Source organism: Copadichromis virginalis, linkage group LG4, assembly GCF_057382275.1.
Source record: "Copadichromis virginalis isolate Kocher_CV1m ecotype Utaka linkage group LG4, C_Virginalis_male_GT1.1, whole genome shotgun sequence".
Lineage (NCBI taxonomy): Eukaryota > Metazoa > Chordata > Actinopteri > Cichliformes > Cichlidae > Copadichromis > Copadichromis virginalis.
Genome location: NC_140621.1, coordinates 24,446,377 through 24,473,255, shown reverse-complemented (window position 1 = coordinate 24,473,255; position 26,879 = coordinate 24,446,377). Strand labels below are relative to the sequence as shown.

At 41.4% G+C, this 26,879-nt stretch overlaps 1 protein-coding gene across 5 annotated transcripts; it reads right to left on the bottom strand.

Annotated features, from left to right (window-relative positions):
- Window positions 1-25,945, bottom strand: arhgap44a (Rho GTPase activating protein 44a). Of its 5 annotated transcripts, XM_085454373.1 has the most exons (23): window positions 25,635-25,945; window positions 15,694-15,733; window positions 14,899-15,018; window positions 14,743-14,819; window positions 14,477-14,588; window positions 14,267-14,343; window positions 14,045-14,159; window positions 13,794-13,862; window positions 13,106-13,187; window positions 12,720-12,847; window positions 12,467-12,578; window positions 11,947-12,028; window positions 11,693-11,773; window positions 11,093-11,206; window positions 10,907-10,998; window positions 9,889-10,072; window positions 9,027-9,044; window positions 8,730-8,918; window positions 7,078-7,590; window positions 5,354-5,499; window positions 4,843-5,244; window positions 4,142-4,193; window positions 3,054-3,118 (listed from the first exon to the last, which is right to left on the bottom strand). In XM_085454373.1, the coding sequence occupies exons 1-22, from the start codon at window positions 25,685-25,687 to the stop codon at window positions 4,186-4,188; spliced, it is 2,814 nt and encodes a 937-aa protein (XP_085310499.1). In that variant the 5' UTR covers window positions 25,688-25,945; the 3' UTR covers window positions 3,054-3,118; window positions 4,142-4,185. The 5 variants fall into 5 exon arrangements, with proteins under 5 accessions (XP_085310497.1, XP_085310500.1, XP_085310501.1 ...); XM_085454371.1 differs by lacking the exon at window positions 4,142-4,193 and having other exon boundaries at window positions 1-3,118; XM_085454374.1 differs by lacking the exon at window positions 4,142-4,193 and having other exon boundaries at window positions 1-3,118; window positions 5,170-5,244.
- Window positions 25,946-26,879: the final 934 nt, after the last annotated feature.

The window sequence follows — 26,879 nt, the reverse complement described above, 5'->3', positions numbered from 1 at the left end:
GATTATTAAAAATGTAGAGTTTAATATATATATTTCTTTCTGACATTCTGATAAGGATTGCAGGTAGGCTTCACAGTACATACTGTGTTCCACTTGATATGCTAAGCAGAGGAAGGGGTGGGACGGGTGGGCTTGACAAGCAGCAGGTTTTTTTTGTACATTAGTAGTGAAAGCAGAAGGAGGCAGTACATCCACAGACAACGTCTACTCCTCCACCGTATTGCTCTGAAACCCACAAAGGACCATTTGTCTTAACGATCCACATTCTCTAGAGTCCATCTACAGGCTTAGAGTTTATTCATGGTCCTTCTTACAATCCATAAAGAAAATTGTGATCGACAGAAAACATGGATTATCAAAACACTATCTAAGCGCATGCATGAAACACATTTTCACATTTTACTTTTTTTTTTTTTGCTTTTCTTTCACGCCACCCTCTCACCCATGCACGCACGCACACACATGCACACACACAAAATAATGCAAACAAACTGGGCTTTACTTTTTCAACATACTTGATGATGAGGTGAGTTAGGAAATATAGGCCAACTTAAGTTAAATGATAAACCTATGCAACTTTGTTGCAACCGATGGATATGCACTTGAAATCTGCTGTTACTTTACTGTCGTAATTCTTTTAAACAATTATGATTTGTGTTATGGGGAAGGGTACAGATTTTTTCCCTTGTTTGGCGACATAATAATTACACCTATATATGCATGCTTTTAAGTGGCTCCAAGTTCCAGTAATGATTCACAAAAACGTTACATTTATGCTGCTCGGTACTGGTAACAATACATGCCATAAGGCCCTAATCAACCTTCTGTCCAATGCTAACTCTTACTTGTCCTGTTAGGTATTACAAAATCAGGTAGCCTGCTATATGAGATCTGAGTCAGTCACATTCAGAAACAAACCTGCCTCCTTGTATAAATGTATGGATCCAGCACAGAAAATTAAATCCTCTAGCACACATTAATTATGTCTATAGTTCCAAAATAACAACCGGTGTGAGGGCACTTGCAATTGTCATACAATTACCACAACTATCAATATAATCAACATCACTAAAATCTTCATAAACAAAGTCCATTGAGAACACACACTGAGGCATACAGTTGATTACTTCTGGAGTGAGAATAATCTATAATTAATTTTGGCAGAGATTAATTCACACATAAAATAATAATAATTATAATCAAAAAGGCTTTCAAATGAAATTAATGGCTTATTTCTGCAGGTTCGGGAAAGGTGACTTTGACCACTTTTTGGACTCTCGTGGATGAGTAAACACTGTAATTGCACTTTAACTGACAACGTTATTGTACTCGGAATATTTGAAGGAAATTATACTACCACTGCAGCATCTGTTACATGATAAATTTGTATCATTAATTGTCTGAAAATAACAGCAAAGGGCAATTATTTCAAATTTAAACGTGCGCCAATTTTACTACTAACAACAGCAGTTTAGGGGATAAATGTGTCCTCATTATGAATTCATTAGATGGCCCGTGCAAACAAATCATTGAGTCGAACAAAAAAGAAGAGAAGATGGCATCTGTGTGCAACTCCTTCGGCCTTTAGCATGCCTGAAGTCAAAGCTTAAGAGGAAGAATTAGAAAGACCACATTTGATTTTTTTTTCTTTAAGCAGAAAAAAACATTCTGCATTTCTGCTGCAGCATCATAGTTACCTGGTGTTAAAGTGAAAAAATTATGACTCTACAGTAAACCTGTTCATTGTGTGTCGGGACAAAAATAACATCAAATTTTTAATCATTACATTTTCTACACAATAAATATCAGCACATATATCATTATTATATATTCAAGATATGCATTTTACATATAGTTTTCCTCTCAGCTTATATACATCAGTTTATGTACAGTCTTTGTATTTACACAAGGGGTCAAAGGTCACTGAACCTGAAGCACTTGAAACAAAGTTAAAAGAGAAAGACATACGAACCTAAAGGCAGTGTAGTCATCCATCCGTTATCACTCACTGTTACAGCACTGGGGTGGGAACTAAAGTTACTTTTCGGTGTGAACAACAACAGTAACACTCGCACAAAATAAAGCACTGCCATTCTCAGGCCCTTGGTAAGAAGCAGGTCGATCGATATTGGCTTGTCATGCAAACACGTCGTGGTGCTTTCTAAATAAATAATGGATGCAAGAAGTACAAAAACTTGAATCATAATAACATTCTTCTCTTACTGTGCTGGTATAAAGTGAGTTAAAGTGAGTTCACCTAAAGGTAAATTTCAGACAGAGCACTGTAGCTGTACTTGCGACAGAAGAGGGGAATTTAAAATGGGGAGTGGCACTAAGAAAAACAACGTTAAATGTTACTCTGGCATGCAAAGCCTGTCTCTGGGGCTCCGCATATTCCTAATGTGCACAAAGCTTGAATACCCTGTGAGCAATAAAATCAGACTACGCTCTCGCTCCGTGTTTCCGTTTCACCCTGAGGATGGGCTTTGCTCCAAACCATGTCAGGCTCTGAGTTTCCCTAACCAAATATTGTACAACTTGCAAATATCATATTGCAATTTGATTGCATGTTCTAATAAGGCAAAAAGAAACTTGAAAACACAGAAATACAGACCACTGCATTAAACGACAAAGCAAAGCTATAAAAAGAAATTAGAAAAAAAAATCTTTTTAATGCAATACTCATCTAAATTCCAGTCTTTCCTCCTAAAGGCAACTGTTCCTCCACTATGGCATTTTGGTGTGTTTTTTTTTTCTTTTTTCTTTTGGTAGTTGTAGTCACACTAATTTACTAGCAAGCAGTTGGAAAAGTTCAGTTTGTTTGCAGCCTGTAGCAGATGTGAGGGAGGGTTCATTTTCTGGTTGGCAATGGTGCGGCCAGTGTTTTTCCATCGGGCCTTGGCGGAGACAGTTAAAGAGTATGTACAGCCATAGGGGTTCTGGAAATGATGCCTATGGGTGATAGGTCATAGAGTGGTGCTCTGGGGCTCCTCCTCAGGCACACCATCCCCCTCTGGATCTGTCACTGCCATGGACCTCCTGCAGGGGGCACCGCTGAACTCATCGATGAGGCTGTCCAGATTGACATTGATGGAAGGGATTTCATAATTGAAGATATCTAATGGTGAGGATGGGAAAGGTGAGTATGGTGAGCAGAATAGTGTGGATGGTGATAATGAGCACCGGGAAAAGGAAGAGGAGGAGGAGAGGGCAATATGACAATGAAAATGGAGTGTAAAAATGAAAGAGAGCAGAAATAATATTAATTGTTTTGAGTCTGAACTCATGGTAAGTGGCATATGATCGAAGGAATCAGTAGATTACGTGTGCTTCACATTTTACAGTGTGGTGCTGATTATGTCAATAAACTTGGTAGAGGCTAGCGTAGCGAGTCGCTGCCTTTTGTGTCTTTTGAGACAGGAAGAACAGATATTCTGTCAGATAAAATACAATAACAAGTCAAAATGACTGCACAGTGACAAATTACATGTTTACAACAGTGGACAGATAAACATCAAGGAGGCAACAGGATGTGTGTGGAACTCTCTGGAAAGAAAATGGCACCAAGACACCAAGTGGGCTTAAAGTAAGAATGGAGATCTCTAGAGGACTGAAATTAGTATTTGCTGTGAATATAGATACTCTTACGTGCTGCTCCATTTAATGGAAGCGGCAGATCCAAACAGAGACGGATGGCTACTCCTGTGTCGGAATGAGATGGAGTGTGGCAGTGTAGTAAGAGGAAGCAGAGGTTATAAAAAGCGATGAACCTGCCAAAGGAGGAGTGGGGGTTACCTGTGACCCCCCTGATACGAGTGGCAGGGGCGTTGGAGATGTCTGCCAGCATAGGGCTGGGAATGGGGAACAAAAGGAAAGGGGCTTTAAGATGAAACCGTTGTAAGCAATGGCATCTGCAATGTGAGCGCAGTGTGATGCACTCTGGGAAGTCCTTAAGCCGTGCATTATTGGTTGAAGACAGTGCAAGGAAAGTACAGCCAACCTGCTAAAAAAGGACGGGGATTATGATTGGGCATTACAGGGTAGGTATGTTTGAGGCAGGCTGCAGGAGACCCCAGAGGCATCCACGGTACGAGGCCAGGCAGTGAGATGGAGTATATGGGGCGGGGGCGGTCTGGCTTACCCTAAAAGTCCCCCTCACACTTAGCCCACACTGAATCCCTGGCCTCACACAGCTGCAAAGTACACAATAGTAGCAGGGGGAACAAGAGAATGATAAATATAACAAAGTGACAAAATCACTGGTGTATATATATTGACAGAGCACCTCAGTTTGAGAACATCATATTGTAGCTTTATCGTTGGGTTTGTCTGGCTAGGTTTCCACTCCTGCTACCCAGTAAGAGATGCTAGACTGGTGTGAACTGTGTAAGCCTCTGACCTACCTCTGCCAAGTGGGGGTCTGGGTAACACAGATAAACAGAGAGCACATGATGAATCTAATGGCAACTTTCATACAAGCAGGACGAGCTATGCTTCTCTGATGTTTCCACACATTACCCAGAAACATCATCACATAACACAAGCAATGAATACATTGTTCAAGAGATTTCCTTACTACAGTAGCACAAGAAATGCTAATATTTACATTTTCTTATCATTCTCAGGCATCTGTGTCTAAAAGGCAACTTGTATTCATTCGGACATTTGTTTGGGAGCAGTCAGTAAAGGGGACAGGTTTGTCTACAGTGACAGGTTCTACAGAGTCCTACACTCGTCCACCGTCTCCATTGGACAGAGCCACAGCGAGTCTGAGAGAGGGCCGCTGCAGCCCCACCTGTGGGGGTGGCGGTGGGGGTGTTGTTGCCAAGGGTTGATGTTTACCTGTAGACATGCTCTCCCCAGGAGACAGTCCATCCAGGAGGCCCTGCTCCATGGGCTGAGGGACTGGGGCCACAGGTGGGCCAGTTAGCCCCGGAGGGGCTATGGGTGGCTGAGGAGGGGGCAGGCTGGGTCTCTGCCTGGGCTTAGGGGCAGGCCGCGACTTGGTGAGTGTCCCCGTCAGGGAAGGCGGGGACGAAAGAGAGTGGGGTGTACCCAGTGGGGTCTGCCCAGGGGAGGACGGTGGTACTTGACCTGGAGGACATGCCAGTCCATAAGGGGAAGGGGTGCTAGGAGGTGTAGGGGACAGGCTGACTGGTGACGGCTGACCTGTGGACTGGTCAGACATCCCTCCAGACTGGCCGTATGGGACCTTAGGAGGCACGGGAGCCAACTTCTTGGAACCTGTTAACACACCATAGTCATATTAAAGTTACCTGTGGAAATACGAATAAGACATGTTTAAAACTTCAATGTCAATGTCAATGAAAGCACATATTACTGAGGCCCTGACCTTTGCGCAGGGTGTGTGGACTGTGCTCTGTGGAGTGGGGAGACTGGCTGCTGCTTTGAGGGCTACTGCTGGGGGGTACTGTTGGACCTGCGACCTGGATGGCTTTGTGTCCAATTACAGGGGAAAGCTCTTTACTCTTCAATGAACTGAAAAGGATGGATATATATTATTATGTGAACATATAAACATATAAACAGTGTTTTGGACTCATCGCAGTCTACATTTACAGTCACTACACCATCATCACCATCATATACATGGCTGCTTCCACTGTTAATAACATTTTTCTAATCTCAAGGAAAGCAGTTCAAAATCTCAACACCTGTTTGTTATTTTTTTAATAGATTTACAAAAAGTTGGTGCACAATATTCTGTATGGATGCAGATGCTTTCAATCCCCCTGCAACAAAAGCTACTTCTGGGTGTTTCCTTATTCACAAGGGGTTGCCACAGCAGGTAGCTCTACATATTTGATTGGGCAGATTTTTACAGCAGATGCCCTTCCTGATGCATCCCTGGAGGATTTCTGTCTCCCTCTTAAAAGGAATCATGGCTCTGTTGCTTGGCAAATGTGTAAACCACTACACTATAGAAAAGAATAAGACAAACACTTCAAAAAATAATTGAGCAATACCAGTATATTGACTATATATGTGCTAAGAAACTCAATTACTGGGATGTGACATTCATTTTCACGAGTGATTAACAAACAGAAAAATTCCACCTGGGCTTGCAGAACGTTTGCCAGATTTAGTAAACAACAGGGTGTGAATACGGATTGAATGTGTCTTTGGACAGTGACAATACACTCAAAATAGATGAGAGACACTTCATGCAACTAGATATGACTGACAAAGTATTAACTGAGTACATAAATGAACCGAAGTCGAGTGACTCTAAATAAACTGCATGAACAACAATAACAAATAATTGCTTAAAAACGGTTTAGAAACTTTGTTTTACATGACCCATTTGAATACCCCCCCACCCCCTCCACCATCACCACCACCACAAGTAAGAAAAAAACAGACAAACAAACAAAAAATAACACACTTATAGAAGTGCCATTTAAAGTTGCCATCTAATTAAATGGTATTCGTTTTAGTTGTACATCTTCAGCAGACTTCCGAACCACAGGTCATCAGCTTTCCAAATCACAGGAAAAGTGTTAAAAAAACAAGTTCTGACCACAGACAGAGATTTGGTGTAATGATTCACACCGTCCTGTTTGGTAGTAGCACCAAAGACTTCTGACTCAAGAAACTATCAGAGGCAAAACTGTAAAACTCAGCACTTTGGGTCCAGCTGGAGGTACTGCACTGTTAGGGTTCCCATTTTGCTAATCTCATAAATCCTTAAAATTCTTCAAAAAAAACGAAGAGGTTTTTCATGTACTGTGTGCTGGTTAGTAGAAAAACTGCAGCAGACTTGACAATAAATACATTTCTATTCTAGTTCGAAGCCATTCCTTGTGTATTTATCATCTACTCAATAACAGCAACAAACTGAGCGCTATATAAGCCAGTAACATCCTTGGTTGCTAGGCAACCCAGCTGACAGGCATCCTGAGACAACCTGTGTGTTACAGAATCTCAGCTATGCAATTTGATGGGAGAGGTAATAAAAAAAGAAAAAAAGAAAAAATATGAGCCAGCGAGCTAAAGGAGAAATACAGCTGCCACTCTGTGATGCATCCATAGTGGCCAGGCGTGTGTTGTATTTACCTAGTCAGCCTGGGGGGTCCTCTCTCTCTGGCACAGGGGCAGGCAGCCCACGGCGGGGGCGGGGGCACGGATGAAGGGAGGCTAGGGGGGTTGCCAAGGCTCTGGTCATGACGGGTTAGTACCAAGGGGGTTTTGACGTAGAGGGGCAAAGCATTAGTGTCTTGTGGGGGGGCATGCGACATGTCACCAGGCGGGCTGTGTTTGGGGAAGTGAAGACAGCTAGGTTTGGGGTTCGAATTGATGTCAAGTGACGAGGAGGAGGAGGAAGAAGAGGAGGAAGGGGGAGGAACAGGGGGAGTGAAGCCAGACCAGCGCATTGGGGGTGGGGGTGAGCCAGGCGGCTGGGACTCTGGACCTGGTGCCACAGGGCGAGCGCAGGGCGGGGGTTTGGGATAGAAGTGGTGGGGGGCAGTGTGGCACATAGAAGTGGGGTAAGGGGGGGGTGGACGGTCCTCCCCTGGGGGCGGGTGGGCATGAGAGGTGTCCGGCCGATTGAGCGACACGTTGTCTGAGCTGTAGATATTAAGAGAATAGACAGCACAAAAGAAACAGCTCTATTGACTGAACAGGGAAACGCACTGGAGCGATATAGGATAAGCTGTTTGGATGATTAAGGTGTGTTAGTGTGTTAGTCAGTTCGAAGCCGAAACCAGTTGGCAAAAAAAAAGTGCTGCATCTTGCGGTGGGCAGTGGGTACACAGTCAGCTTATTGCAAATACAAAGACAAGCACAAAGAAATAGCAAAGAAAATTAAGTTTCATTGTGAAAGAAAAAATGATACAGTGTGTAGGACTCCCTCTGTGATCACCTTGTGTCTGCACACTGCATAGAGCTGTGAGGATCCTTCTCTGGAACCAAAGTGCTGGTCTGCAGCTTTCAGTAATACCAAGTTGAGTTGATGACTGAAACTCTCCTCACTGCTGGATATGGAAGCCCTACCCGCCTTAATCCTATATGACTTGTTTGTATCGCAGGTCCTGCAGTCAGCCCAGGGCAGTGTGAAACAGACACAAAACCCTTTCAAAGGCTGAAAGAGCCACAGGAAATGGGGGTGGGGGGGAGAAAGACAGCCAAGCCAGAAGCCATAATATTTCTTGTCTGCCACATAGGCAGAGCCAGTGACCATGAGGTGATTACTCATGTGTTTAACTGTGATAATGATACCAAAGAAATTGTGAAATCAGTCTGCGTGTCAACAGAAAAATAACTAATTCACGACCAAAGCTGAGAAAGCCAAGCCACAACAATGGGATATTGGATAGATTAGCATGCACGCAACAACTAGCAGGTTGAAGCTTTGCGTCACGTAGATAAACAAAACTTGTTTATACAGTATTAGGACTAAAATCCTTCAGATTTGAAAAGAAATGGGCTTTTTTTTTGGCAAATTTTACCCACAGTGACCTGACAAATGGACACAAGGACAACTCTAAGAATGTGTGATGTCTGAAAACAAATTCAGAACAGAATGCGACATGAACATGTTGAGGGAGATACTCCAAAAAAAAGATGGAAGCATTGCATATGAATGGAAGCATGGTTAACACGGCCAAGAACCAGTGCAAGATGATGGTAATGATGGTGATGACAATAAAAACGAACACGGGTGGATGCATGGAGAAGCGAGGGCCAGGGTCTCCACGGTGACTTACCAAACCCTTTCTCCAAGTGGAGGTGTGGCAGACGGAGAGATGGCAAGCTCTCCGGGCTGCTCGGGGATGAGTGTGTCTGCAGGGGAGCCGGGGCCTTGCATGCCTGGAGGAGTGGAGGAAGCCTTACGCACCAGGGTGGATGAACCCTTACGAGACACCCAGGAGGTATCCATAACCCTGACGCCCATACTGGAGACAAAAACATGTACAGACTCATGTGTGACATCAGCAAAACTCATGTGAGGCAAGTGGGGATAGTAAGGAAAGAAGTCGTGGGAAGAAGGAATGATACAATACCTTTGTATCTTCCTAATGCTGCGTTAGTAAGGGAGAAGAGAGGCAAAAGTGACATGAGGTCATAAGTAATGCAGACAAGGGTCACAAAATGTTTAATATTTGATATGAAGCAATGATTATGGCAGGGAGATGAGTAGAGGGAACAGTAAAGGGATTCAGAGAGAAAGTCAGGTCATATAACCAGTATGTGCTAATCTGCTGAATGCCATTTAGAGGGTTATTTCTTCCAATTAAACCTTTATAGTCTAAGAAAAGCTCAGGCTTCTCCCCCACATTGAATAGTTGCTTAAACAAATTTAGATTGATGCCTTTAGTGTTACATCCTTTGTGTTCACTTGATTGGGGTGTTTTGTTCAAGGTGTTGGTTCTAATTTCTCCAGTGATATTCCACCGTCTCAGTGAATGAGTCATGCCAGGTGACGTGCAATCCAGACTGTGAACGAGGAGTTGGGTGTGGGAGGATGGGATTGGAGAAATATTTCCTCTTGAAGAAAAAAACCTAGCAGCTCTCCATCAGAAACCTGTTGCCATAGAGACCATGCCATTCAAACTTATTCAGCCCTACGTATTTAAATGAGGGCAGTTTTCAGGCTTCTCTTGATGAATCCTGATAATTAAAGATACACCTGTATATATTACGGTGAGATAAGATATTTAACAAGAAACTGATTTCTGTGCTGCTTATGAAGGCTTCTGACTCATCCGAATGAAAACTTTAGATCGGAGGATCTTAATGTGCAAACGCTGCTCTCCTCAAATATAAGAATTCAGTATCTGTTGCCTGAGAAGAGGCGTGGGTGGAAAGAGAGAGACTGAAGGAGAGTGAGAGGTGGGTAGCAGAAGTGAGCACTTGGCATCATACCCATCTTTCTTGTAAAACTCCAGCATCATGTTGTCAGTGGCGACACTCAGTGGGCGTCGGCTCTGATCGTGCTGCTGCTTGCGATCGGATTGGTCCATGTCTGGTGAGGGCATAGAGCTGTAGTTGGAGTTGTGGTTGGTGTGGATCGGGCTTCCATAGCTGCCTGTCAAGTTGAACTCAATCTCTGAGGCAGAAGCAGACACACCATCAGCATGTAGTCTATTATACTTACAGTAATGTTTAGAATTGTGTGCGTTTTGAGTGCACACAATTACTCCAAAAAAACCCACAGTTAGTATGAAGAACTGAAATAACTATAATAAAATTAAGATTAAGCTATGCAACAAATACAGTACTAAAATGACATTTTAATGCTTTTTTAGCATATGAAAGTCTACAGAGAACATCCAATCAATAACAGTTAATCTTCAATTTAAGTCACATGCTGCAACATCAGCATTGCACTGTGCTGTGAATCAATGTATAATAGTAGTTGATACACCAACCAGGTGCTGCTGTTCAAATCCACAAAAATGAAAAAAAAAAAAAAGATGTATACATTTAAATATCACCAGAGTGAGTTTCTTGCAGTCCCTTCAACATACAGAAATATGAAACATCAGTGGTTCTTTTATTTCTGAAGCGTGACAAAAAACAGGCATTACCTTTGTTAAGGGTCCATAGTGTCTTGTCCATTGTTAAGTATGTTTATGTATGTTTTTTATTGGGTTAGTCAGTTTGCTGTATTGCTGTATGGTGTTTGTTTGTATCATTATTGTCTTGTATTATCAGGCTGGGGAGAATAGCCATGCAACCATATGATTTTTGAGATGTTTGCATGATTATGACATGCAAAACTATGTCCATTTGAATAAAGCTAAACACTTTTTTGTTCTGGGCAATGTTTTTATCATCTCAAATCCCCTAATTGTTACTTACAATGATATAATTTAAACAAGAAAACAGATAAGATGCCCAGCGCAGTTACAATTTTACATACATAGTGTGTAATCCCCACCTCCAGGGAAGAACCAGTCAGCATGCTGAATGATTGGCTCGATGATGCCAACAATCTGTAGGGACACGGTCGTCATCATCTCTGTCATGTTCCTGGATAGAGCAGACAAGTGAGCTATAGCAGAGTCACTCAATCGTTGGTTTAAATCCAAAGAATAAAATTATTAGTTGCTTTAAGAATACATACGGTTCATTGTGTGTCCAGAGCAAGTTTGGTCCAAGGACAATAGCCATGTTACCAGGAGTCATCTTGTTAGCATCCTGATACTCACTCAGCTTGGCTAAGAATTTGATCAAATATCTGTAGGATTGGATAAAATTAACTGTGCATTTTAAAAGTATAACCCACTGTTTTTGGTTAGATGTGACATGTCTGCTTGTACCATTTACTGATTATAAAGTAAAAAAAAAATAATAGCAGCAATATTAGACGTGCCACCTGCAGGCAGTAAATAAGACTGTAAAACAGCATGAGTTATTGCCTGCAGGAGGTACAACTACGAGTACTGCAAAGACATTACAGTAATTTTCTTGTCAGTGATTCTTGTACTTCTAAAGTTGCTGATCCTGCTGTTAATATTATTTCCTGTAGGTGGCACAAGTTGAGTAGATATTTGTAGGATTGAAAGGATTTCACCCGGATTTTCACTTGGATGTGGTCCAGTTTTGTTTCTACATACTTTCCCGGTTTTTGATCTCCTAATGTTTTGTTTATGATAGTAAGGCTACACTGAAACATGTGCAATCCTGCAAATCAATGGGCAGAAAATCAGGGAAAGAAACTGACCTGAAATTGTTTAAGTTGTCTGTGGGGAGTTTTTCACATGTTGCCATCAACGCCTGTAGTCTCTTGTCAATGTCTTGAATGCTGAGGAAATATAAAGTTATTACGGTTTACTGTTGCTCTACTTCTTTATAAATTTCATCATTTTTCTTTTTGACAGTTAGGGGCCCTGTACTAACACGCTGAACTGGTTTCTATTTTTAATCACTGCCAATGGCACAATTTGAGAAAATACTCTTAAGAGTACAGCAACTCACTTGGAGGCTTGAATCCATTCATCATAAAGTTCAGTGGTCATCAGTGGATCTGGGAGCTCACGAAGGTATGATTTCAGGGCCCCTGTGGGATTAAAAAAACAAGGACAGCGTAAAAACTGGTCAGCTCTTTGAAAGAAGTGGAGGGTTGTTTTCTCTCTACTGGCGAGCCCATGCTCCATATCTCTACTCCCCTCTAGCAGGCCCTCATAGCTAGTGCATCTGCCAAAGTCAGACAGCTCAACACAGATTTCATGCTAATCTGTGAAATGAACAGCAATATCTGAAGAGAAAGCTCTTGGGAAGATAACGCAGAGGAAGACATTTTCCAAAGAACCACATTTGCAAAGTGCATTATGTCCAAAAAAAGACTACAAACACTTCAGCTTTTTACAAATGAACTTTTGATCATGGAGTGAAAATAATTGGCTGTTTACAATTTAGCCTCTAACAATTACAGAGAGTTGGGATTGTTGTTATGGAAATGTGCTTTGAACAATGCATTTATGTGGGCGTAGATCACCTGCGATGGCGTGTGGATCGGAGGAGTACTCCTGCACATCAAGAACTCCACAGTCCAGGGACGCTTTCAGCTTCTTCAGCTTGGAGGCTGATGGAGCCACTCTAAAGAGGCCCTACAGCCCCCACACAGGAAACACGTGATGTGTAATTATCATATCTAACACATCTGAGCAGGAACACAACGCAGATTTTGAATATTTCCATTAAATGTTAATTATGGACAAGTGATTCATGTATATGTGCGTTTCTTCTACCTCCTCTTGCATGCCGCACTCTAGCAACATGGTGACACAGGCTTCGATGGGGAAGGCAATCTCTCTCCCACTTATAGTCAGGTGTTCCTCCAGGGACTTGCCATACGACGGCTTCTCCACCCACGCCTCTGCAATACCAAACAGTGCCCAGAATCACACGTGGATAAAAACAACCCTATGCATCATGTCTTTTGTCTAGCAATTGTAAATTAACCATTAATTAAATATCAAGGTGCATAACTGTTCCTTAATTATGTTGTTATGTAATATGCCAGGCCTATTAGTGTATTCTTTACTGATCATCTTGGTATTCCTTCGGGTACAGAAATGGAGCAGATCTCAACACAAACACACACACATAGCTCTTGACACAATGCATGACTCACCTTGGTGAGCTTTAATCTGGGGTAGGACACTATGAAGAATCTCTAATGACTTCCTGTGATATTCTGCCTGCGTTTCTATCAGCTACAGAGGAGAGCAGGGGGAAATAAAATATAAGATAATGCACCAAACAATTATGATTTTAAAGTCATCTTCAGTGTTTACTACAGCTCTTGCTTAAACGCAAAAAAAATCTGATTCTTATCAGCCGCAACGTTAAAATGTCCGGCAGGTTAAGACAGCAACACTCATCGTCTTATTCATTCATTCACTGACACGTAGTACTCATCGCTGCGCACCAACCACACCCACCAATTCAGGCAATGACATGCCCTGAAGGCAGTGGCTTCAACCAGTAGGGCAATGCTCACCGCCAAATAACAAACCCGCTCGGACATGGTTTTAATCGACACAACAAAGACACCAAGGCGTTGACCTAACCGAGCCTCTTAGAATCCTAATCTGGATATGCCAGAGAAGGCCTGATCACAAAGGAGCCAAAATATCAAGTTTTAATGCCACATGTCCTGTCCATACCCCAACAGGTTAGAAGTGACAACATGAGTGGGACCTACATGATATGAAGCAGTTGTGTAGCTCCCATATTTAATGTTGTTGGTGTAAATGAACTCTTACACCAAAAGACAAAAAACAAAACAATTTGCCAATTTGATGACATATTTGACTTACCGTCTGGAAGTAGTTTGCATAGTCTATTTCTTTGGCCATGAAATTGTACATATCTGCTGACAACTGATCCTGAAAAAGAAAAATCGTCTTAAGGAAATAATCTCACTAACATCATAGATAGAACTTTAATATCATTCCATGACTGTGGCCCATTTGTGTCTGATTCATGTGCAAGTGTTATAAATCAAAGAGGAGGGCAAAAGTAGCTGGATGAAGGCATGATATACACGTAGCTCTGATCGTTGACTCACTCTGCAAATTTCCATCCGATTGGCTGTCTCCTCCATCTCCTCTCTTAGGGACTCAGACTTGGCACCGGGCTGCAGAGTGCTGGGGTGACTGGATGACTTGGATGACTGTTGATATCTGTGGGTAAATGAAGCAGTCGCCCCTGCTTTAGACATTCCAAGTTTTTATGTTAGCAATACACTAACCACAGCAGGTTTTAGCCTCACTGTTTGAACACTGTTCACCTTGTTCGTGCTGAGTCCATGTCCAGGACAAGTTTAGCTAAGTGCTTCCTCTGTTTCTGGATATTAGGAATGTCCACCTGAAAAAAAAATCCAAGGAGTTAATATGAAAACAGTCAACTCATTATACTTTGTTTCTGCTAATAGCAATGGAAATAAAAACACCAAAATGCAACTTTTAACTGGTACATTAAAATAACACTATCTGCTCACCTCCGCAAGGACATAAAGAGGCTCCACCACATCTCTCTCTATCTGGTACTCAAACTGAATGAGTTCCTGGGCGAGCTTCTCCTCTGTCTCCCCACAGAGCTTCAGCATTTTTCTGTTGGTAAAAGCCAAGCACAAAGTCATAAGCAATCAAATACAATTAAACACAAGGATAATAAGGACAGAGAAGAATTCAGCTGCCAAATCTGTAATTAAAGATGACTCTGTGTGTGTGTGAGTTAAGCACAGGCGTATTAGTAGTCACTAACCCCAGGAGAGAGTCTTCCCCCAACACTGCAGCCCCTTCTTCCATGCATTGTGCCAGGATGGTAAGCGGTAATTTTTTCTGACGGTACATAGAAAAAATGTTACACGCACTTCTGTAAACTTCAACAGTTGCCAGCAGGACTGACGCCCGTACTCACAGAAGGTGACTTTACAGATCTCTTCTCCATATCAGTCCCCTGCTGACCCTGCAGGCAGGCATTCAGTTTTTTGTGAGTACTGTGTGACACCTGCTTGACCAGATCTAGGCGTTTCTCCACCTGGGAAAGCACACGCAGAGCAGGTGAATGTGCTTACATGCACACATGTATCCTCACAGATGCAACATAACTGTCAGCTCTAACGCAGCATCATGAATCAGCACCTGCTCTCTCTTCACGGTACATACTGACAGTAAACCTGTGATATTTTAAAAAAGGATTGAAAAAAGGCAAGCTTTCTTGCCATTTCTTCAATTAGTCTTCAGGAATAGTTCTCTGGGCTTCTTGAAGGACATTTAGAGCTCTTCTTTGAATTTTGGCTGGTTCTGTTCTGTGTCAAAATAATAAAAGGGCAGCCCTCAGCCCTGACCGATTGGGCATGATGGGAGGAAAACAAAGAAGCAAAAAAAGAAATCCTCTGAAAATGGTCATGTTTGAGGATTTGACTGAAAATAATTGAAAAAGCAGCCAATGTCCAAAGAAAAAATACAAATAAAAAACACTTTGGAAAGCTGGCAGAACTGTGACTCAAGTGCACTTTAAAAAAAGTACAGAATATATAGCAATTAAAGTACATTGTTCCCAATGTACCATGTGGTGATTTTGACGGACATTATTTTTGATGTTTAATAATCATTATCAATTTATTACAGACTACTAATAATTCACTGCTGTTCACAGGTGCACATATATACACATCTGACATCACAGCTCCCATACACATCTACAGCTCACCTGTAGAAGGTCTTCGCTCAACACCTCTGTTTTTTCTGCTCTGTAAAGATAAAAAAACAAACAAACATATATATTAATACGTTTTCTTTCGTATTCTTAAATCCACAGAAACATGATTGCATGTGGCAATTTTATCAGTATGTAGGGAAAGATATGGGAATCAATTCTAGACCAATAAAACATTACTGCAAGATAGCAGAAATTCTTGGAAAATGTTCATTCATCATCTTTCCTATGCAGAGCTTATTAAATTTCATATATTAAACACTGCATTCAAGAAAGAGAAGCAAACTTTCTCACTGGGAAACTAACCCATGGTTTAAAGTATTCGGCTTCTCTCTTCCTTGTATTATTTTATGTTATTTTTTGTTTTCTGATGAAAACAAATGAAAGGAATTATTGCACAATGCGCACAAAGAATTACGAAGCTTTGGTATGCTCTTCATTGGGTAGGCGGCATCTTGGTGCTTCCATATACACACAGAACAGCTGCCACAATCACACAGTTTCTGATTCACACAGGAGAAATAACATCAGACATGCTACCTTTTTAAGTTCTTGATGACATGCCAGTTTAGTTTTGAATAATTTAACACATTTTACAATTCTTGCGTGTCTTTCTCAAAATGCTGTGGGTATAGAAGGCTCATTTACCAATGTGGCAATGCTCCAAAATTTATAGGCCGCATGCACACCTGCCTCTTTGGTGTAAGTGGGTGAGTTTGTGTAAGAATGCAAGTGTCTCTTTAAGTTATCATCTTCAACAATGCATAACAACAGCACATTAAAGCCGCCGATTCAAATGTGTTAATTCCCACTGCATCACATCCTACTAAAAATCCAGCAGATGGGGATTGAGCCAAAGACTGAAGGAAAGGGCTGCAGAGCAGATGAAGCAGATAAAGCTACTCATCCGGAGAAGTGAAAGAGCCATTAGTTCAGAAAAGAGCAAACCACTGGATTTTACAAATACATGGTGTCAGCTCAGTTCAATCAGCTTTCATTTTATGACTTTAGTCAGCAAGGACATTTTCCATATAGCTTAACATGCCGTTTATGATCCTATAAGAAAAGACAGAATAGCCACTTGTCTCCTAAGAACAATTTTATTGTACATTTTCTTTTTTGTGGTAAACTATTACAGAATCTGACACCAACCAAACTTTAATGCATGCAATATATAAACAATATATAAGGAATACCTAATGTGGAGGTTAACATATGCTTTCTGCCAAGAAACAGGGATCGGGCAGACCATCTGACCTCCTAAAATGAGGCATTTTCAGATCCCCAGCAGAACACAGTTACTTGGGACTTCCCTTCCTGTACACACAGCCTCTTCCTGTGATTGTGCCCAGACTATGCCCATGCCAACCGCAAATAATGAATCTGAATTTATCTTGGCAAAGCAAATTATATAAAGGACCTTGGTTTGTGCAATAATTGTCACGAGCCAGGGGAAATAATTCAGAAGCATATTACCAAAATGCTGTTTTCATGTATGTTATCAAACAGGCAACATAACAGCTCTCTAAAACTGTTGCTAAAAAGAGGCAAAGTATGAAATGACTAAAAAGTGTCTAATGTTGACACACAGTTGTTTACACATTACCAATAACAGAAAGCTGAACTATTGAGACATTAGCATCTCTAGCCTCAGAGAAAAAAAAAAGTGAGCATGGAGCCATGGGAACTGGGTCAAATCATGTACCAGTGGATCTAATCACAGCCAGCCTCTCGGAAAACTGCTCTACTCAATGAGCTAGGAGGCAAAATACAGGAAATGTGTGTGTGCATGTCTAAGAGAGAGCGACAGAAAGATAGCAAAGCAAGAGATTTCTGGCGTGATTTATAAGGATAACTGCGATCGCAGATTGCAGATTACATGACAAAGGGAGGACAAAAATAACCCAAGCAGCACACTAAAGTTTGGCACCGTTCTGCTGAACACTCCACCAGACAAAAAAACTCTGAAATGCCATGGTTTATGAAACAACCTCCCATGCAAGACTGTATTATGTACTGAAAGTAGGTAGTTGCTCTGCATTGTCACTGCCACTGTCTATTGCAGGCTGATCAGCTGACTGGATTTGTTGTTTAAAAGGAGGCAATAACAATTTAAATCATAGACATCTAGCATCCTCAAGGACCGCAAGCGGTGTGGCTATTATGACCTAGACATCAAACAGATTGGAGCCTATCTTCAAAGGCAGCGCTGTCTTGTTCTATGAGTTTGTTTGTTTTCAGAGAGTGGCATTTCCTCTTAGGAAAGCAGCATCGCACATAATCTTGCTGCGAAGATGCAGAGAAAAAGCAGCATTGTCGAGGCATGAAAACTGGGGGGTACTGAAGTTTCTTGGCCCTACCGAACCTGATGTAAGTCTAGCTTCAGGGACAGCTTAGAGGTGAGGAGAGATGTTCTTCTCAGCAAATATCGTGCAAAGTGAGACCTGGGAGGAAAATAAAGACGTGGGAGAGTTGGCAACCTCGCAGGTGGTATGCTCATGGAGGGAAAGGGAGACGTTGCCAGGTTTATGCCAACCATCTGCCACTATGCAGGCATTCCTTTACCTGGAACTGGTGATGACTCAATACAAACACGTGCACAGTCATCTAAAAATATGCAGGTTAATGAAGTAATGTTCAAATTGCAGACATTTATTACAGTCTTGCATGCAAAATGTAACACTGGTGAAAAGGACTTCAAATCGGAGCAATGCAAACATGAACGATCCCAGAGAGCGGAGGAAGATAAATGAGTTGACACAATATTTGCGCAAGATGATCAGCTGCCAGAATGACAAACTTTTTCTACATCTGGGAGGAACATTAGCAAAGAGCTGAGATGAAAAAAAGTCTAGGTAAGGTCTGTTTAGGACATATTTGTAAGGTTTCAGAGATTATAATTCGTTGTATTTCTGTTAAGTTGCAGTTAAAATGTTAGCTTGCATCTATATATTTTTATCTCAAGCTGTGTCAATGTTGGACAGCTGCATCGTTAGCCCCCCAGCACTGAGCATGGTTTATGAAAGCATAAATAATCCATGCTGACATAATCAAAATGCGAATAAAGAAGCAGCCGCTGTCTAGAACATATTGCATTGGTAGCGAGCCAATTGCTGGCTGTTGCTGACTTTCAGTTTGTCTGAGATTCAGCAGGACAAAAAGGAAAAAAAAGGTCATTATCTGGTTTGCTCACACTGCTAGCATGGCTAACAAAGGCCCCTACTCTGAGGCCTGGAAGAGCTACACTGGATGCTAGGTCTTGTACTGCTAGGGGAGGGTAGTGGAGCAGAATGGTGGCCCTGGGCCTCAGCGGGGCATTGCACACCCTGGAGCGCTGGCATGAGATCCACAGTCAGTTATATACATACACACAAGCAATGACACACACAAAAACCCACAATGGTGTTTATGCTTGAGATGCTCCGTGAATATTTCTCCACTGATTGCTTTTTGTTTTCTCTAGACCTGCATCGTGCATCTAAAGGCCCAGTTGGTTTCTACCCAAACGATGAGGCGGGGCAGGCGATGGGATACGGGGTTACTAAAACAGAAAAACCCACTTACTGTAGTTGTCCACTAAACTAGGTCACAGTTCTGTCAGGCATGCAACTGTGAGCACATACATGCACACAGGCATGCACATATACACACACACATGCGTCCAGAGAAGGAGTGAATGAAAGAGAGAGTGAGAGCCTGCAGTGTTCAGTAATGTTTCACTGGAAACACAAGCACTGAGTTATCTCTAATAACTTTATTCATGGTGCGCTGAATAATTTCGACAAAAAGGCGCGCAACAATGTGGCTTAACTGTGTTTTTACACTTGTCATCTTCCGAAAGACACACAAAGACACACACACACACACACACACACACACACACACACACACACACACACACACACACACACACACACACACAGCAGCTAAATGACTTCAAATGCAAGCAAACAATAAACTACGACAAAGCAGCAAAGGTCAAAACAATCCTTTACTTAGAAATGAAACCTTTTTTTTGCCACCTTTTTTGTTAAAGCTATAAATTTCTTCACCATTTTGGGAAATGTAACATGTGAGCTGGCAGAGTCAAACGAATGTGATGAAACAGCTAATACTAAATGAGCGTTTCTAGGCAACCAAAGCAAAGGAACGACTATATTTGCTGTGCACAAAAAAAAAGGAGCTGGAGAATGATTAAACAGCAAAGGGGAAAAAGCAAAGGGGAAAAAGAGGTAAATAAAACAGGAAGTTGTTATTAGTAGATCAGTGCTTCCTGTTCTGAGCCTATTGACATTCTTGAATGGACGGAAGTGAGCATGCTTAAAGGGAGTCACCCGTCTCGTTTTTCTTTTTAACAATGCCAAGCTTGTCCAGTTCATTTATAGCAGTTTAGTACTAAGAATTATATACCAGAGAACTTTATGTACAGTGGTATCATCATAAATTTAGCCTTTAGTGATTCATTCTCTGCATCCCTGTTGGAGATGATATCATGAGCAACAGCCTGGGTCAACCCTAATACTTTGACATGTCACGTCAAAATATTGATGCAGCAATGCTATTCTACTGCTTTCTCTTGCAATCCAGTTATTGAGTCGCTGTTAAACAGTTAAACAGCTTCCCTGACATTTTGACTTGCTATTTTACGGGTTTTTGTGGGGGGAGGCCTCTCAGATAAATGAGGGTAATGCGAATGGAAACTTAAATGAAGAAGAAGATATTCACAAGAGGAAAATGGTGGATGGTGGTGGAAAGCGAATCAGATCTCTAATTAGCTCAACTGACACATTACTGGAATGAACAATAATGACATTACACACACACACACACACGCTCACACTGACATTAAAGCGCAGTGAATAAATACACAATCCCTATTTCTTTTTTTTTCTTTTCTTTTCTTTTTTTTTTTTTTTTACCAATTTAGGGCAAATTACTTCAGTTACACAGATCTCATTATGTATCAGAGAAGATTGTCTTGTGATATATTGCAGAATTTCTGTGACACCATTATTATCATGTGAGTTCTTCTATTTGCCACCCTGCTGTGTACATGATCACTTGTACAGGAGCCAGGTCAATAGGGACAAAACGAAAATAAAACTCCACAGGAGAATCTGGATCTGATGGGATTAATCAATCTCCTTCAAAATGTTGCAAGTTTTGTTGTTTGTTCTTTAAAAAATAAAAAATAAAAAATAAAAAATCAGTACCGAGTTTTTTAGTTGATCTTTAGTACAGGGGCTCTTTAAGAGGTTAGTCTTTTGAATGAATCAACACGAGTGACATGGAGAGGGAGAAACAGCGCTTCTCTCTGATATTACATCATCTCTCTTTTGATGGCCAAAATGGCCCCTTGACAAAGGCTCTTTATCTCTACCATACCCTGTAGTATGCTGTCTCTGAAAGGCACTGATGGGGATATGGGAGGGTTACACTTATTTAGCAACGGCTCTCGCATGATCTAGCGCACACTTAATGATTCACTTCTGACTGTTGATGGCTTCATAATAATTCATAACACCATAATGTCGTTCCATGTTCAGCTAGAAATGATTACAAAAAAGACAATAACAGCAGTGAATCAGATTGTGAATGCAACTTGCTCCAAGATTTCTATGGTTCCAACCCAGAGAATCAAGGCTAAGAGGAGGAACAGAGAGCTGAGAGGTGGGGGACGCTGCATTTTCATGCAACAAGTTACCTGTCAGCGACCATATGCCCTTTTAGAGCCTGGCACACATTCTCACCAAGAGGTGTGAATGTGTTAATCTTGCACTGAATTTAAAAACAAGCACAGACACCTACTTCTTATTCTAACAGTAATTTGTTTTCAGTGTTAATATGGTCAGCTACATATTAGTGCTCAATGCTGTTTCTGCCCCTTCCTCTCTCTACTTTATACAGTGCAGTGAGAAAGTATTTGCTTCATTGCTTATTTATTTTGTGCATATTTGTCACACTTAGATGTTTTAGATAATCAAACAAATTTCAATAGTAGAAAAACCCAACATAACTCAAGTAAATACAAAATGCATTGTTTTATATGATGATTTCATTTATTAAGGAAAAAACAACAACAACTTATCCATACCTACCTGATCCTGTGTAAAACAATAATATGAGCCCTAATCATAATAACCTGTTGCACCACTCTTGGCAGCAAGAACTGCAATCACGCGTTTCTAATAACTGGCAATGAGTCTTTCACATCACTGTGGAGGAATGATGGCCCACTCTTCTTTGCAGAATTGTTTTAACTCAGCCACATTGGAGGGATTTTAAGCGTGGACAGCTTGTTTAAGCTTATATCTCAACCTAATATTAGTACTAAACTTCGATTAGGTCACTCAAAAACCTTTCAAATGTGGACTTCCTGGTGTGTTTTAGATTGTCCTGCTACATAAGCCGAGTGTGCTTGAGCTTCAGGGTATGAACTAATGACCAGACATTTAACTTCAGGATATTCTGGTCGACAGCAGAATTCATGGTTCCATCAATTACATCAAGTCGACCATTTCCTAAAGCAGCAAAGCAGCCCCAGAGCATCACACTGTTTGACCACCACCATGTTTGACCGTTGATATGATGTTATTTTTTATGAAATTCTGTGTTAGTGTTACACCAGATATAACGGGACTGAAACCTTCAAAAAATGTGGACATTTTCCACATCCACAATCTGTAAATCGGCCACCTGCGTGCTTAACAATAATTCATTCGCCTACTGCGTCAGAAAAGAGATAGAAACCGAGTAAGAGACAATGCATGAAAGAGAAAGCAGCCCACAAATGACTGCCATTTTCAGATAATTGCATTGTGGATTGGTGAGCTAGAAGGCACAAGTAAGAAGAATGCATCTATCATAGAGGTATTTGCGAACACCACAAAGGTGGCAGAAGCAGAGTGCAAAGATGGAATGTGGGTGTGTTAGGGAATGAGATAGTCCTGGGTTTTTTTTTTGTATCTATATGTAAATGTTACTGTGCAGGAAATCATATTCTTACAGTCTTGAATCATAGAATCTTTTTAACAGTCTGTCCTAGACCTACATAGGACAGTGAGTTGGGAATAGAGAAATAGGTCAAGCGAAATGAAGGGTGGGAGCTGGATGAACCAATATAATCTTTTGCTTGCTTCCTGTAAGGACACCAAAAAATTAGAATGTCTTTTTTTAGACAAATGCAAACACTAAAGTACAGGAGAGTTTTCACGGAGACTAAAATCTCAATTAAAGGTTAATGTCCAAAAATAATATTTATAATACAGGTCTCTCCTGCTGTACCAAAACACATTTCTGTTAGCACTAAAGTATGCATGGCTGCACACCCTTTTGCTCCACAGAGGTAATTGGTCAAGCTGGTGATCACATGACATGGGTCTCACCCAGGCAAGCTGCAGCAGAAGCAGAAGCAGCAGCAGCAGCCGCCTTGGAGAGCCAGAGGGATGCTGACACAGCACACCTGAACACCAACCCCCAGCTAAAAGAAGACCTTCATTATAGACTTGCCATTACAAATGCCAATACAAGACAAAAAGACGAGCAGATATAGTAAAAAACAGTTATTAAAAAGATATGAGTTATGAGTCTATTCTTAATAAAGAAACCTACAATAAATAAACTAAAGCATAATTTTATTATTAAATCTTGTTTCTAAATGATAAAATGTAACTCTACATATTCTTAGTAACAGGACCTGTCACTGGTATTATCAAATCTAAAGAGAGCACTGAGTTTCAGGGGGACCAAAGGCCATACCCACAGAGAAACCCTGCTCCAGTCTGAGGATGGTTAAAGCTTGAGTCAGCAGAACAGTTAATATGAAGCCTGTTTTCACTGTTTTGGCACTTTATTCTTTCCTATAGGAGCCCTGCATTACTCACAGGACAAAACCAGCGGAATTAAAAGACAGCTCAGGGGTAAAGCTAAATCAAGTCCATTTTACTTAATGCACTATATAATAGTATATCTTCTGCAAGAGCAGTGTGCAAGGAAGAGCAGCAAAATGACATTGGCATGATAAGACTGTTTCTTGTATAAATGCTTGTAAAAGTCCAATAAATCTGCACATTTGTGATATGTACACATTTTTCCCACTGTCCGACACTAACACTCTAAGGCATGTAGGTGCAGAACACCTGGATCCACACATAGTGTATGCATACAGCATACGTGTTTACTTTATTGGTGGTAATATCAAGAAACATTTATGTTACGCGGTTTAATCTAAATAAGAGCTGTTTAAATTTAGCTCTCCAAATGAACCATGCTTCAGCACCTCTATACACCTCTTAAAATCCTTCAAATTATAAGTGGTGGAGAAATACAGACATAGTTACTGAATGGAGACACCTGCTCTTTTCTAGCGAAAGAAACCTCAAAACAAACAAAACATGATCGTCAAACCAGCATGATCGGGTCATTAGTTGCTAGATTTGGTTTTTCCAGATAGATAGTGATCTATCTCCATTGGCATAGCCAGTGTTTGACACTGTTCAAGGTCACCACAGGGTCAGATCCATTACTTCTTGATCCAAAGATCAAATCTCTGACTATGGTTTGAGAGTGGCAGTTCTTGTTATGGACCACTGTTATTATTAAGAGCCCAGCAGGGCTGTCCGGGGAGAGTTATGTTCCTCATTATCACTGTGGTACAAACAGACCAACTTAGACAGCCCCAGAAATGAGCTAATTTTCTACTTACACTAGCACCACTTGGACCATCTGCATTAAATAAGCTGTATATGCGCACGTACACATGCATAAAAGGAAAAGTGCCATATCTTCTGTGGCCATCTGAAGTCCTCCAACCTGCTTGCCCACACACATATCCAGAATCACACCCACACACACAAACACTCTAATGAGTCACTAGAAGAAATGATGATAAAAAAGACTGAGGCTAGAAAAAGCAGTATGACCTATGGGGAAAACAAAAATGATAGCACCAACACAGCCTGCAATGTGTGCCCCTCCGCATAATAATAATAATAATAATAATGACAGACACACCTCCTGGTCCTAATCCCCCACCTCCCCTCCCACCCCCCTGCTGGGCAGAGAACACCTTCTGGCCCAGCGCTGCTTGACAAGCTGCTTTCCCTGAACACAGAGGGTGGGGGAAGACTGATAAGCCCACTGGATCGGTGTAAAATGTCACCGGATTTCAGAACCATTCAGAAGCAGAGCAAGAACATGAAAAGATTGGACGGTGAGGACAGAGGTGGAAATCTGTCTTCAGAAACCCCTAATTTAGTTTTAGCACGTTCAGTGGAATGGAAAACCGTCCATTTAAACTGACACATATCATTCCAGAAGCGCATCAGGGAGGCGTGATCACGACCTTCAGGAATTCACGGAGTGGATAACTCACGCCTAAGAGGTGCTTCCCTCCTCACAGCTGATATCACTGCGTAATAAAAACATTGCGCCTTTTTCTCATTTTCCCCTCACGTCGCAGCCCACACTGCATCCGTCTGCATCACGTTTACCTATCGACAGGTTCGGTGACAGGAGTCTATTTTAATCACGACATAACTTGGCAATGCCATATTTGTCAAACTCCACCGATGATACTCTGTCATAAAAATTGGGTCGTCACTATTTGATGGTCCATGTCGCTGTGATTTTCTATATTTAACATATTTCCGTGGGCAGGTTGGAGCTACTGTGGCAATGCGCCTACACGCTGCCTATGCGGTAGCCTATTCCAGTTGGTATTACGCATAGAACACTTAGGGCGTTTTGAACATGAGGTATACAATATACTTCAGTAAATAAGCAAAAAGCGCAAAAAGGGGAAAAAAGGGGCAAATTAAAGAATGAAAGTCTGTTTGCATTCATCCGATTCGCATCCTTCTGGGGCCATGCAGGGGGGTTCTCCTCTCTTTGACTTGGCCAGTCGCGACAATAGCGCACGGAAACGGTTTCCTTACCTTCCCACCGTTTGGTTGGCGAGCTGTCGCATCCGATTGAATTGCTTCTTCATCTTGTATTTTCTCTGTTAGCACCTACGAGGGGAAATATTCCGCATTACTTCTCACAATACATATCTCCATCCTCCACAGAGGTGCAGCACAAATTCCAATCTCCCATTCCCCCCCTTTCCCTCATCGCAAGCTGCCAGCGCCGAAGAAGTATTCCACGATTACATATTTTCAATTGATAGATATATGTATATTTTTTGCACATCTATATTTGCTCCATTGCCTGCGCAGGGATGCTGGACCAGTCCACCGCGCGTACACACAGGCAGGGAGCGACAGCAGTGACAAGTAGCGGCTGCGCAGCAATGCAGTGTGGGAAATGTAGTGTATCTATGGCTGACTCTTGAATAAAGACTCTATTCTTGCCGGTTCCTGTGAGCTATTAGGCTTAAACGGATCAAATGTGTATTCATTTTTGCATTTTTGTATTTATTTCTTATGTGTGTGTGTGTGTGTGTTTCTGTAGATATCAGTGGTTGCCTATACTGGTCCACTGAAAGCGTGAAGGGAAGCCCAGTTAATTACTGATTGATTGGTTGATTGATTGAGAAAATTTTACTATTCATTTGTATTTTTATTTTTACCCTTATGGCAAATTAAGCTGCTACAGGAGTTTCAATAAGGAAACGTGCACTCAAACCTCCACTAATAGCTCAATTACTGTAAGTCAGCCTTGGCCACAACCCCATCTAATGTCCATTATGTGCCAATACATTGCCAATTCATCCTTTTGTTGCATTTGCACAACATCCCCATCTAGTGTCATTTGTTTGCCAGTGCAATGTAACTACATGGCACATGTAGTATTAAGTTATAATATTAAGGGGGAAAAGTTAATTATTACGTGAAAAATACGAAACTTTGACTGAAGTTCTTGTGCTCATAATGTAATTTTTAATGACACTAAGAATAACACACATATTTCTGAAATATATTTTCTGTCCTATAACTGGTTGGAGTGCAGAACTGAAAATATCAACTATGAAGGGGTCTTTCTATTTGTCTCCTTTGTGAAAGTTAAAAGTAAGGGCATAGGCTTTGTTGCATCTGTGTTATGGGCTCTTTGCTGCTTTTAGGGTAACTGTCCAGAAGGGAGCAGTCTTGCTTTATAAACCACTTAAAATTTTCACAGCTGCAGTGTGAAATAACAGTGTTAGCATCATAACGTCTGGTATGTTCCCACATTCAAACAAA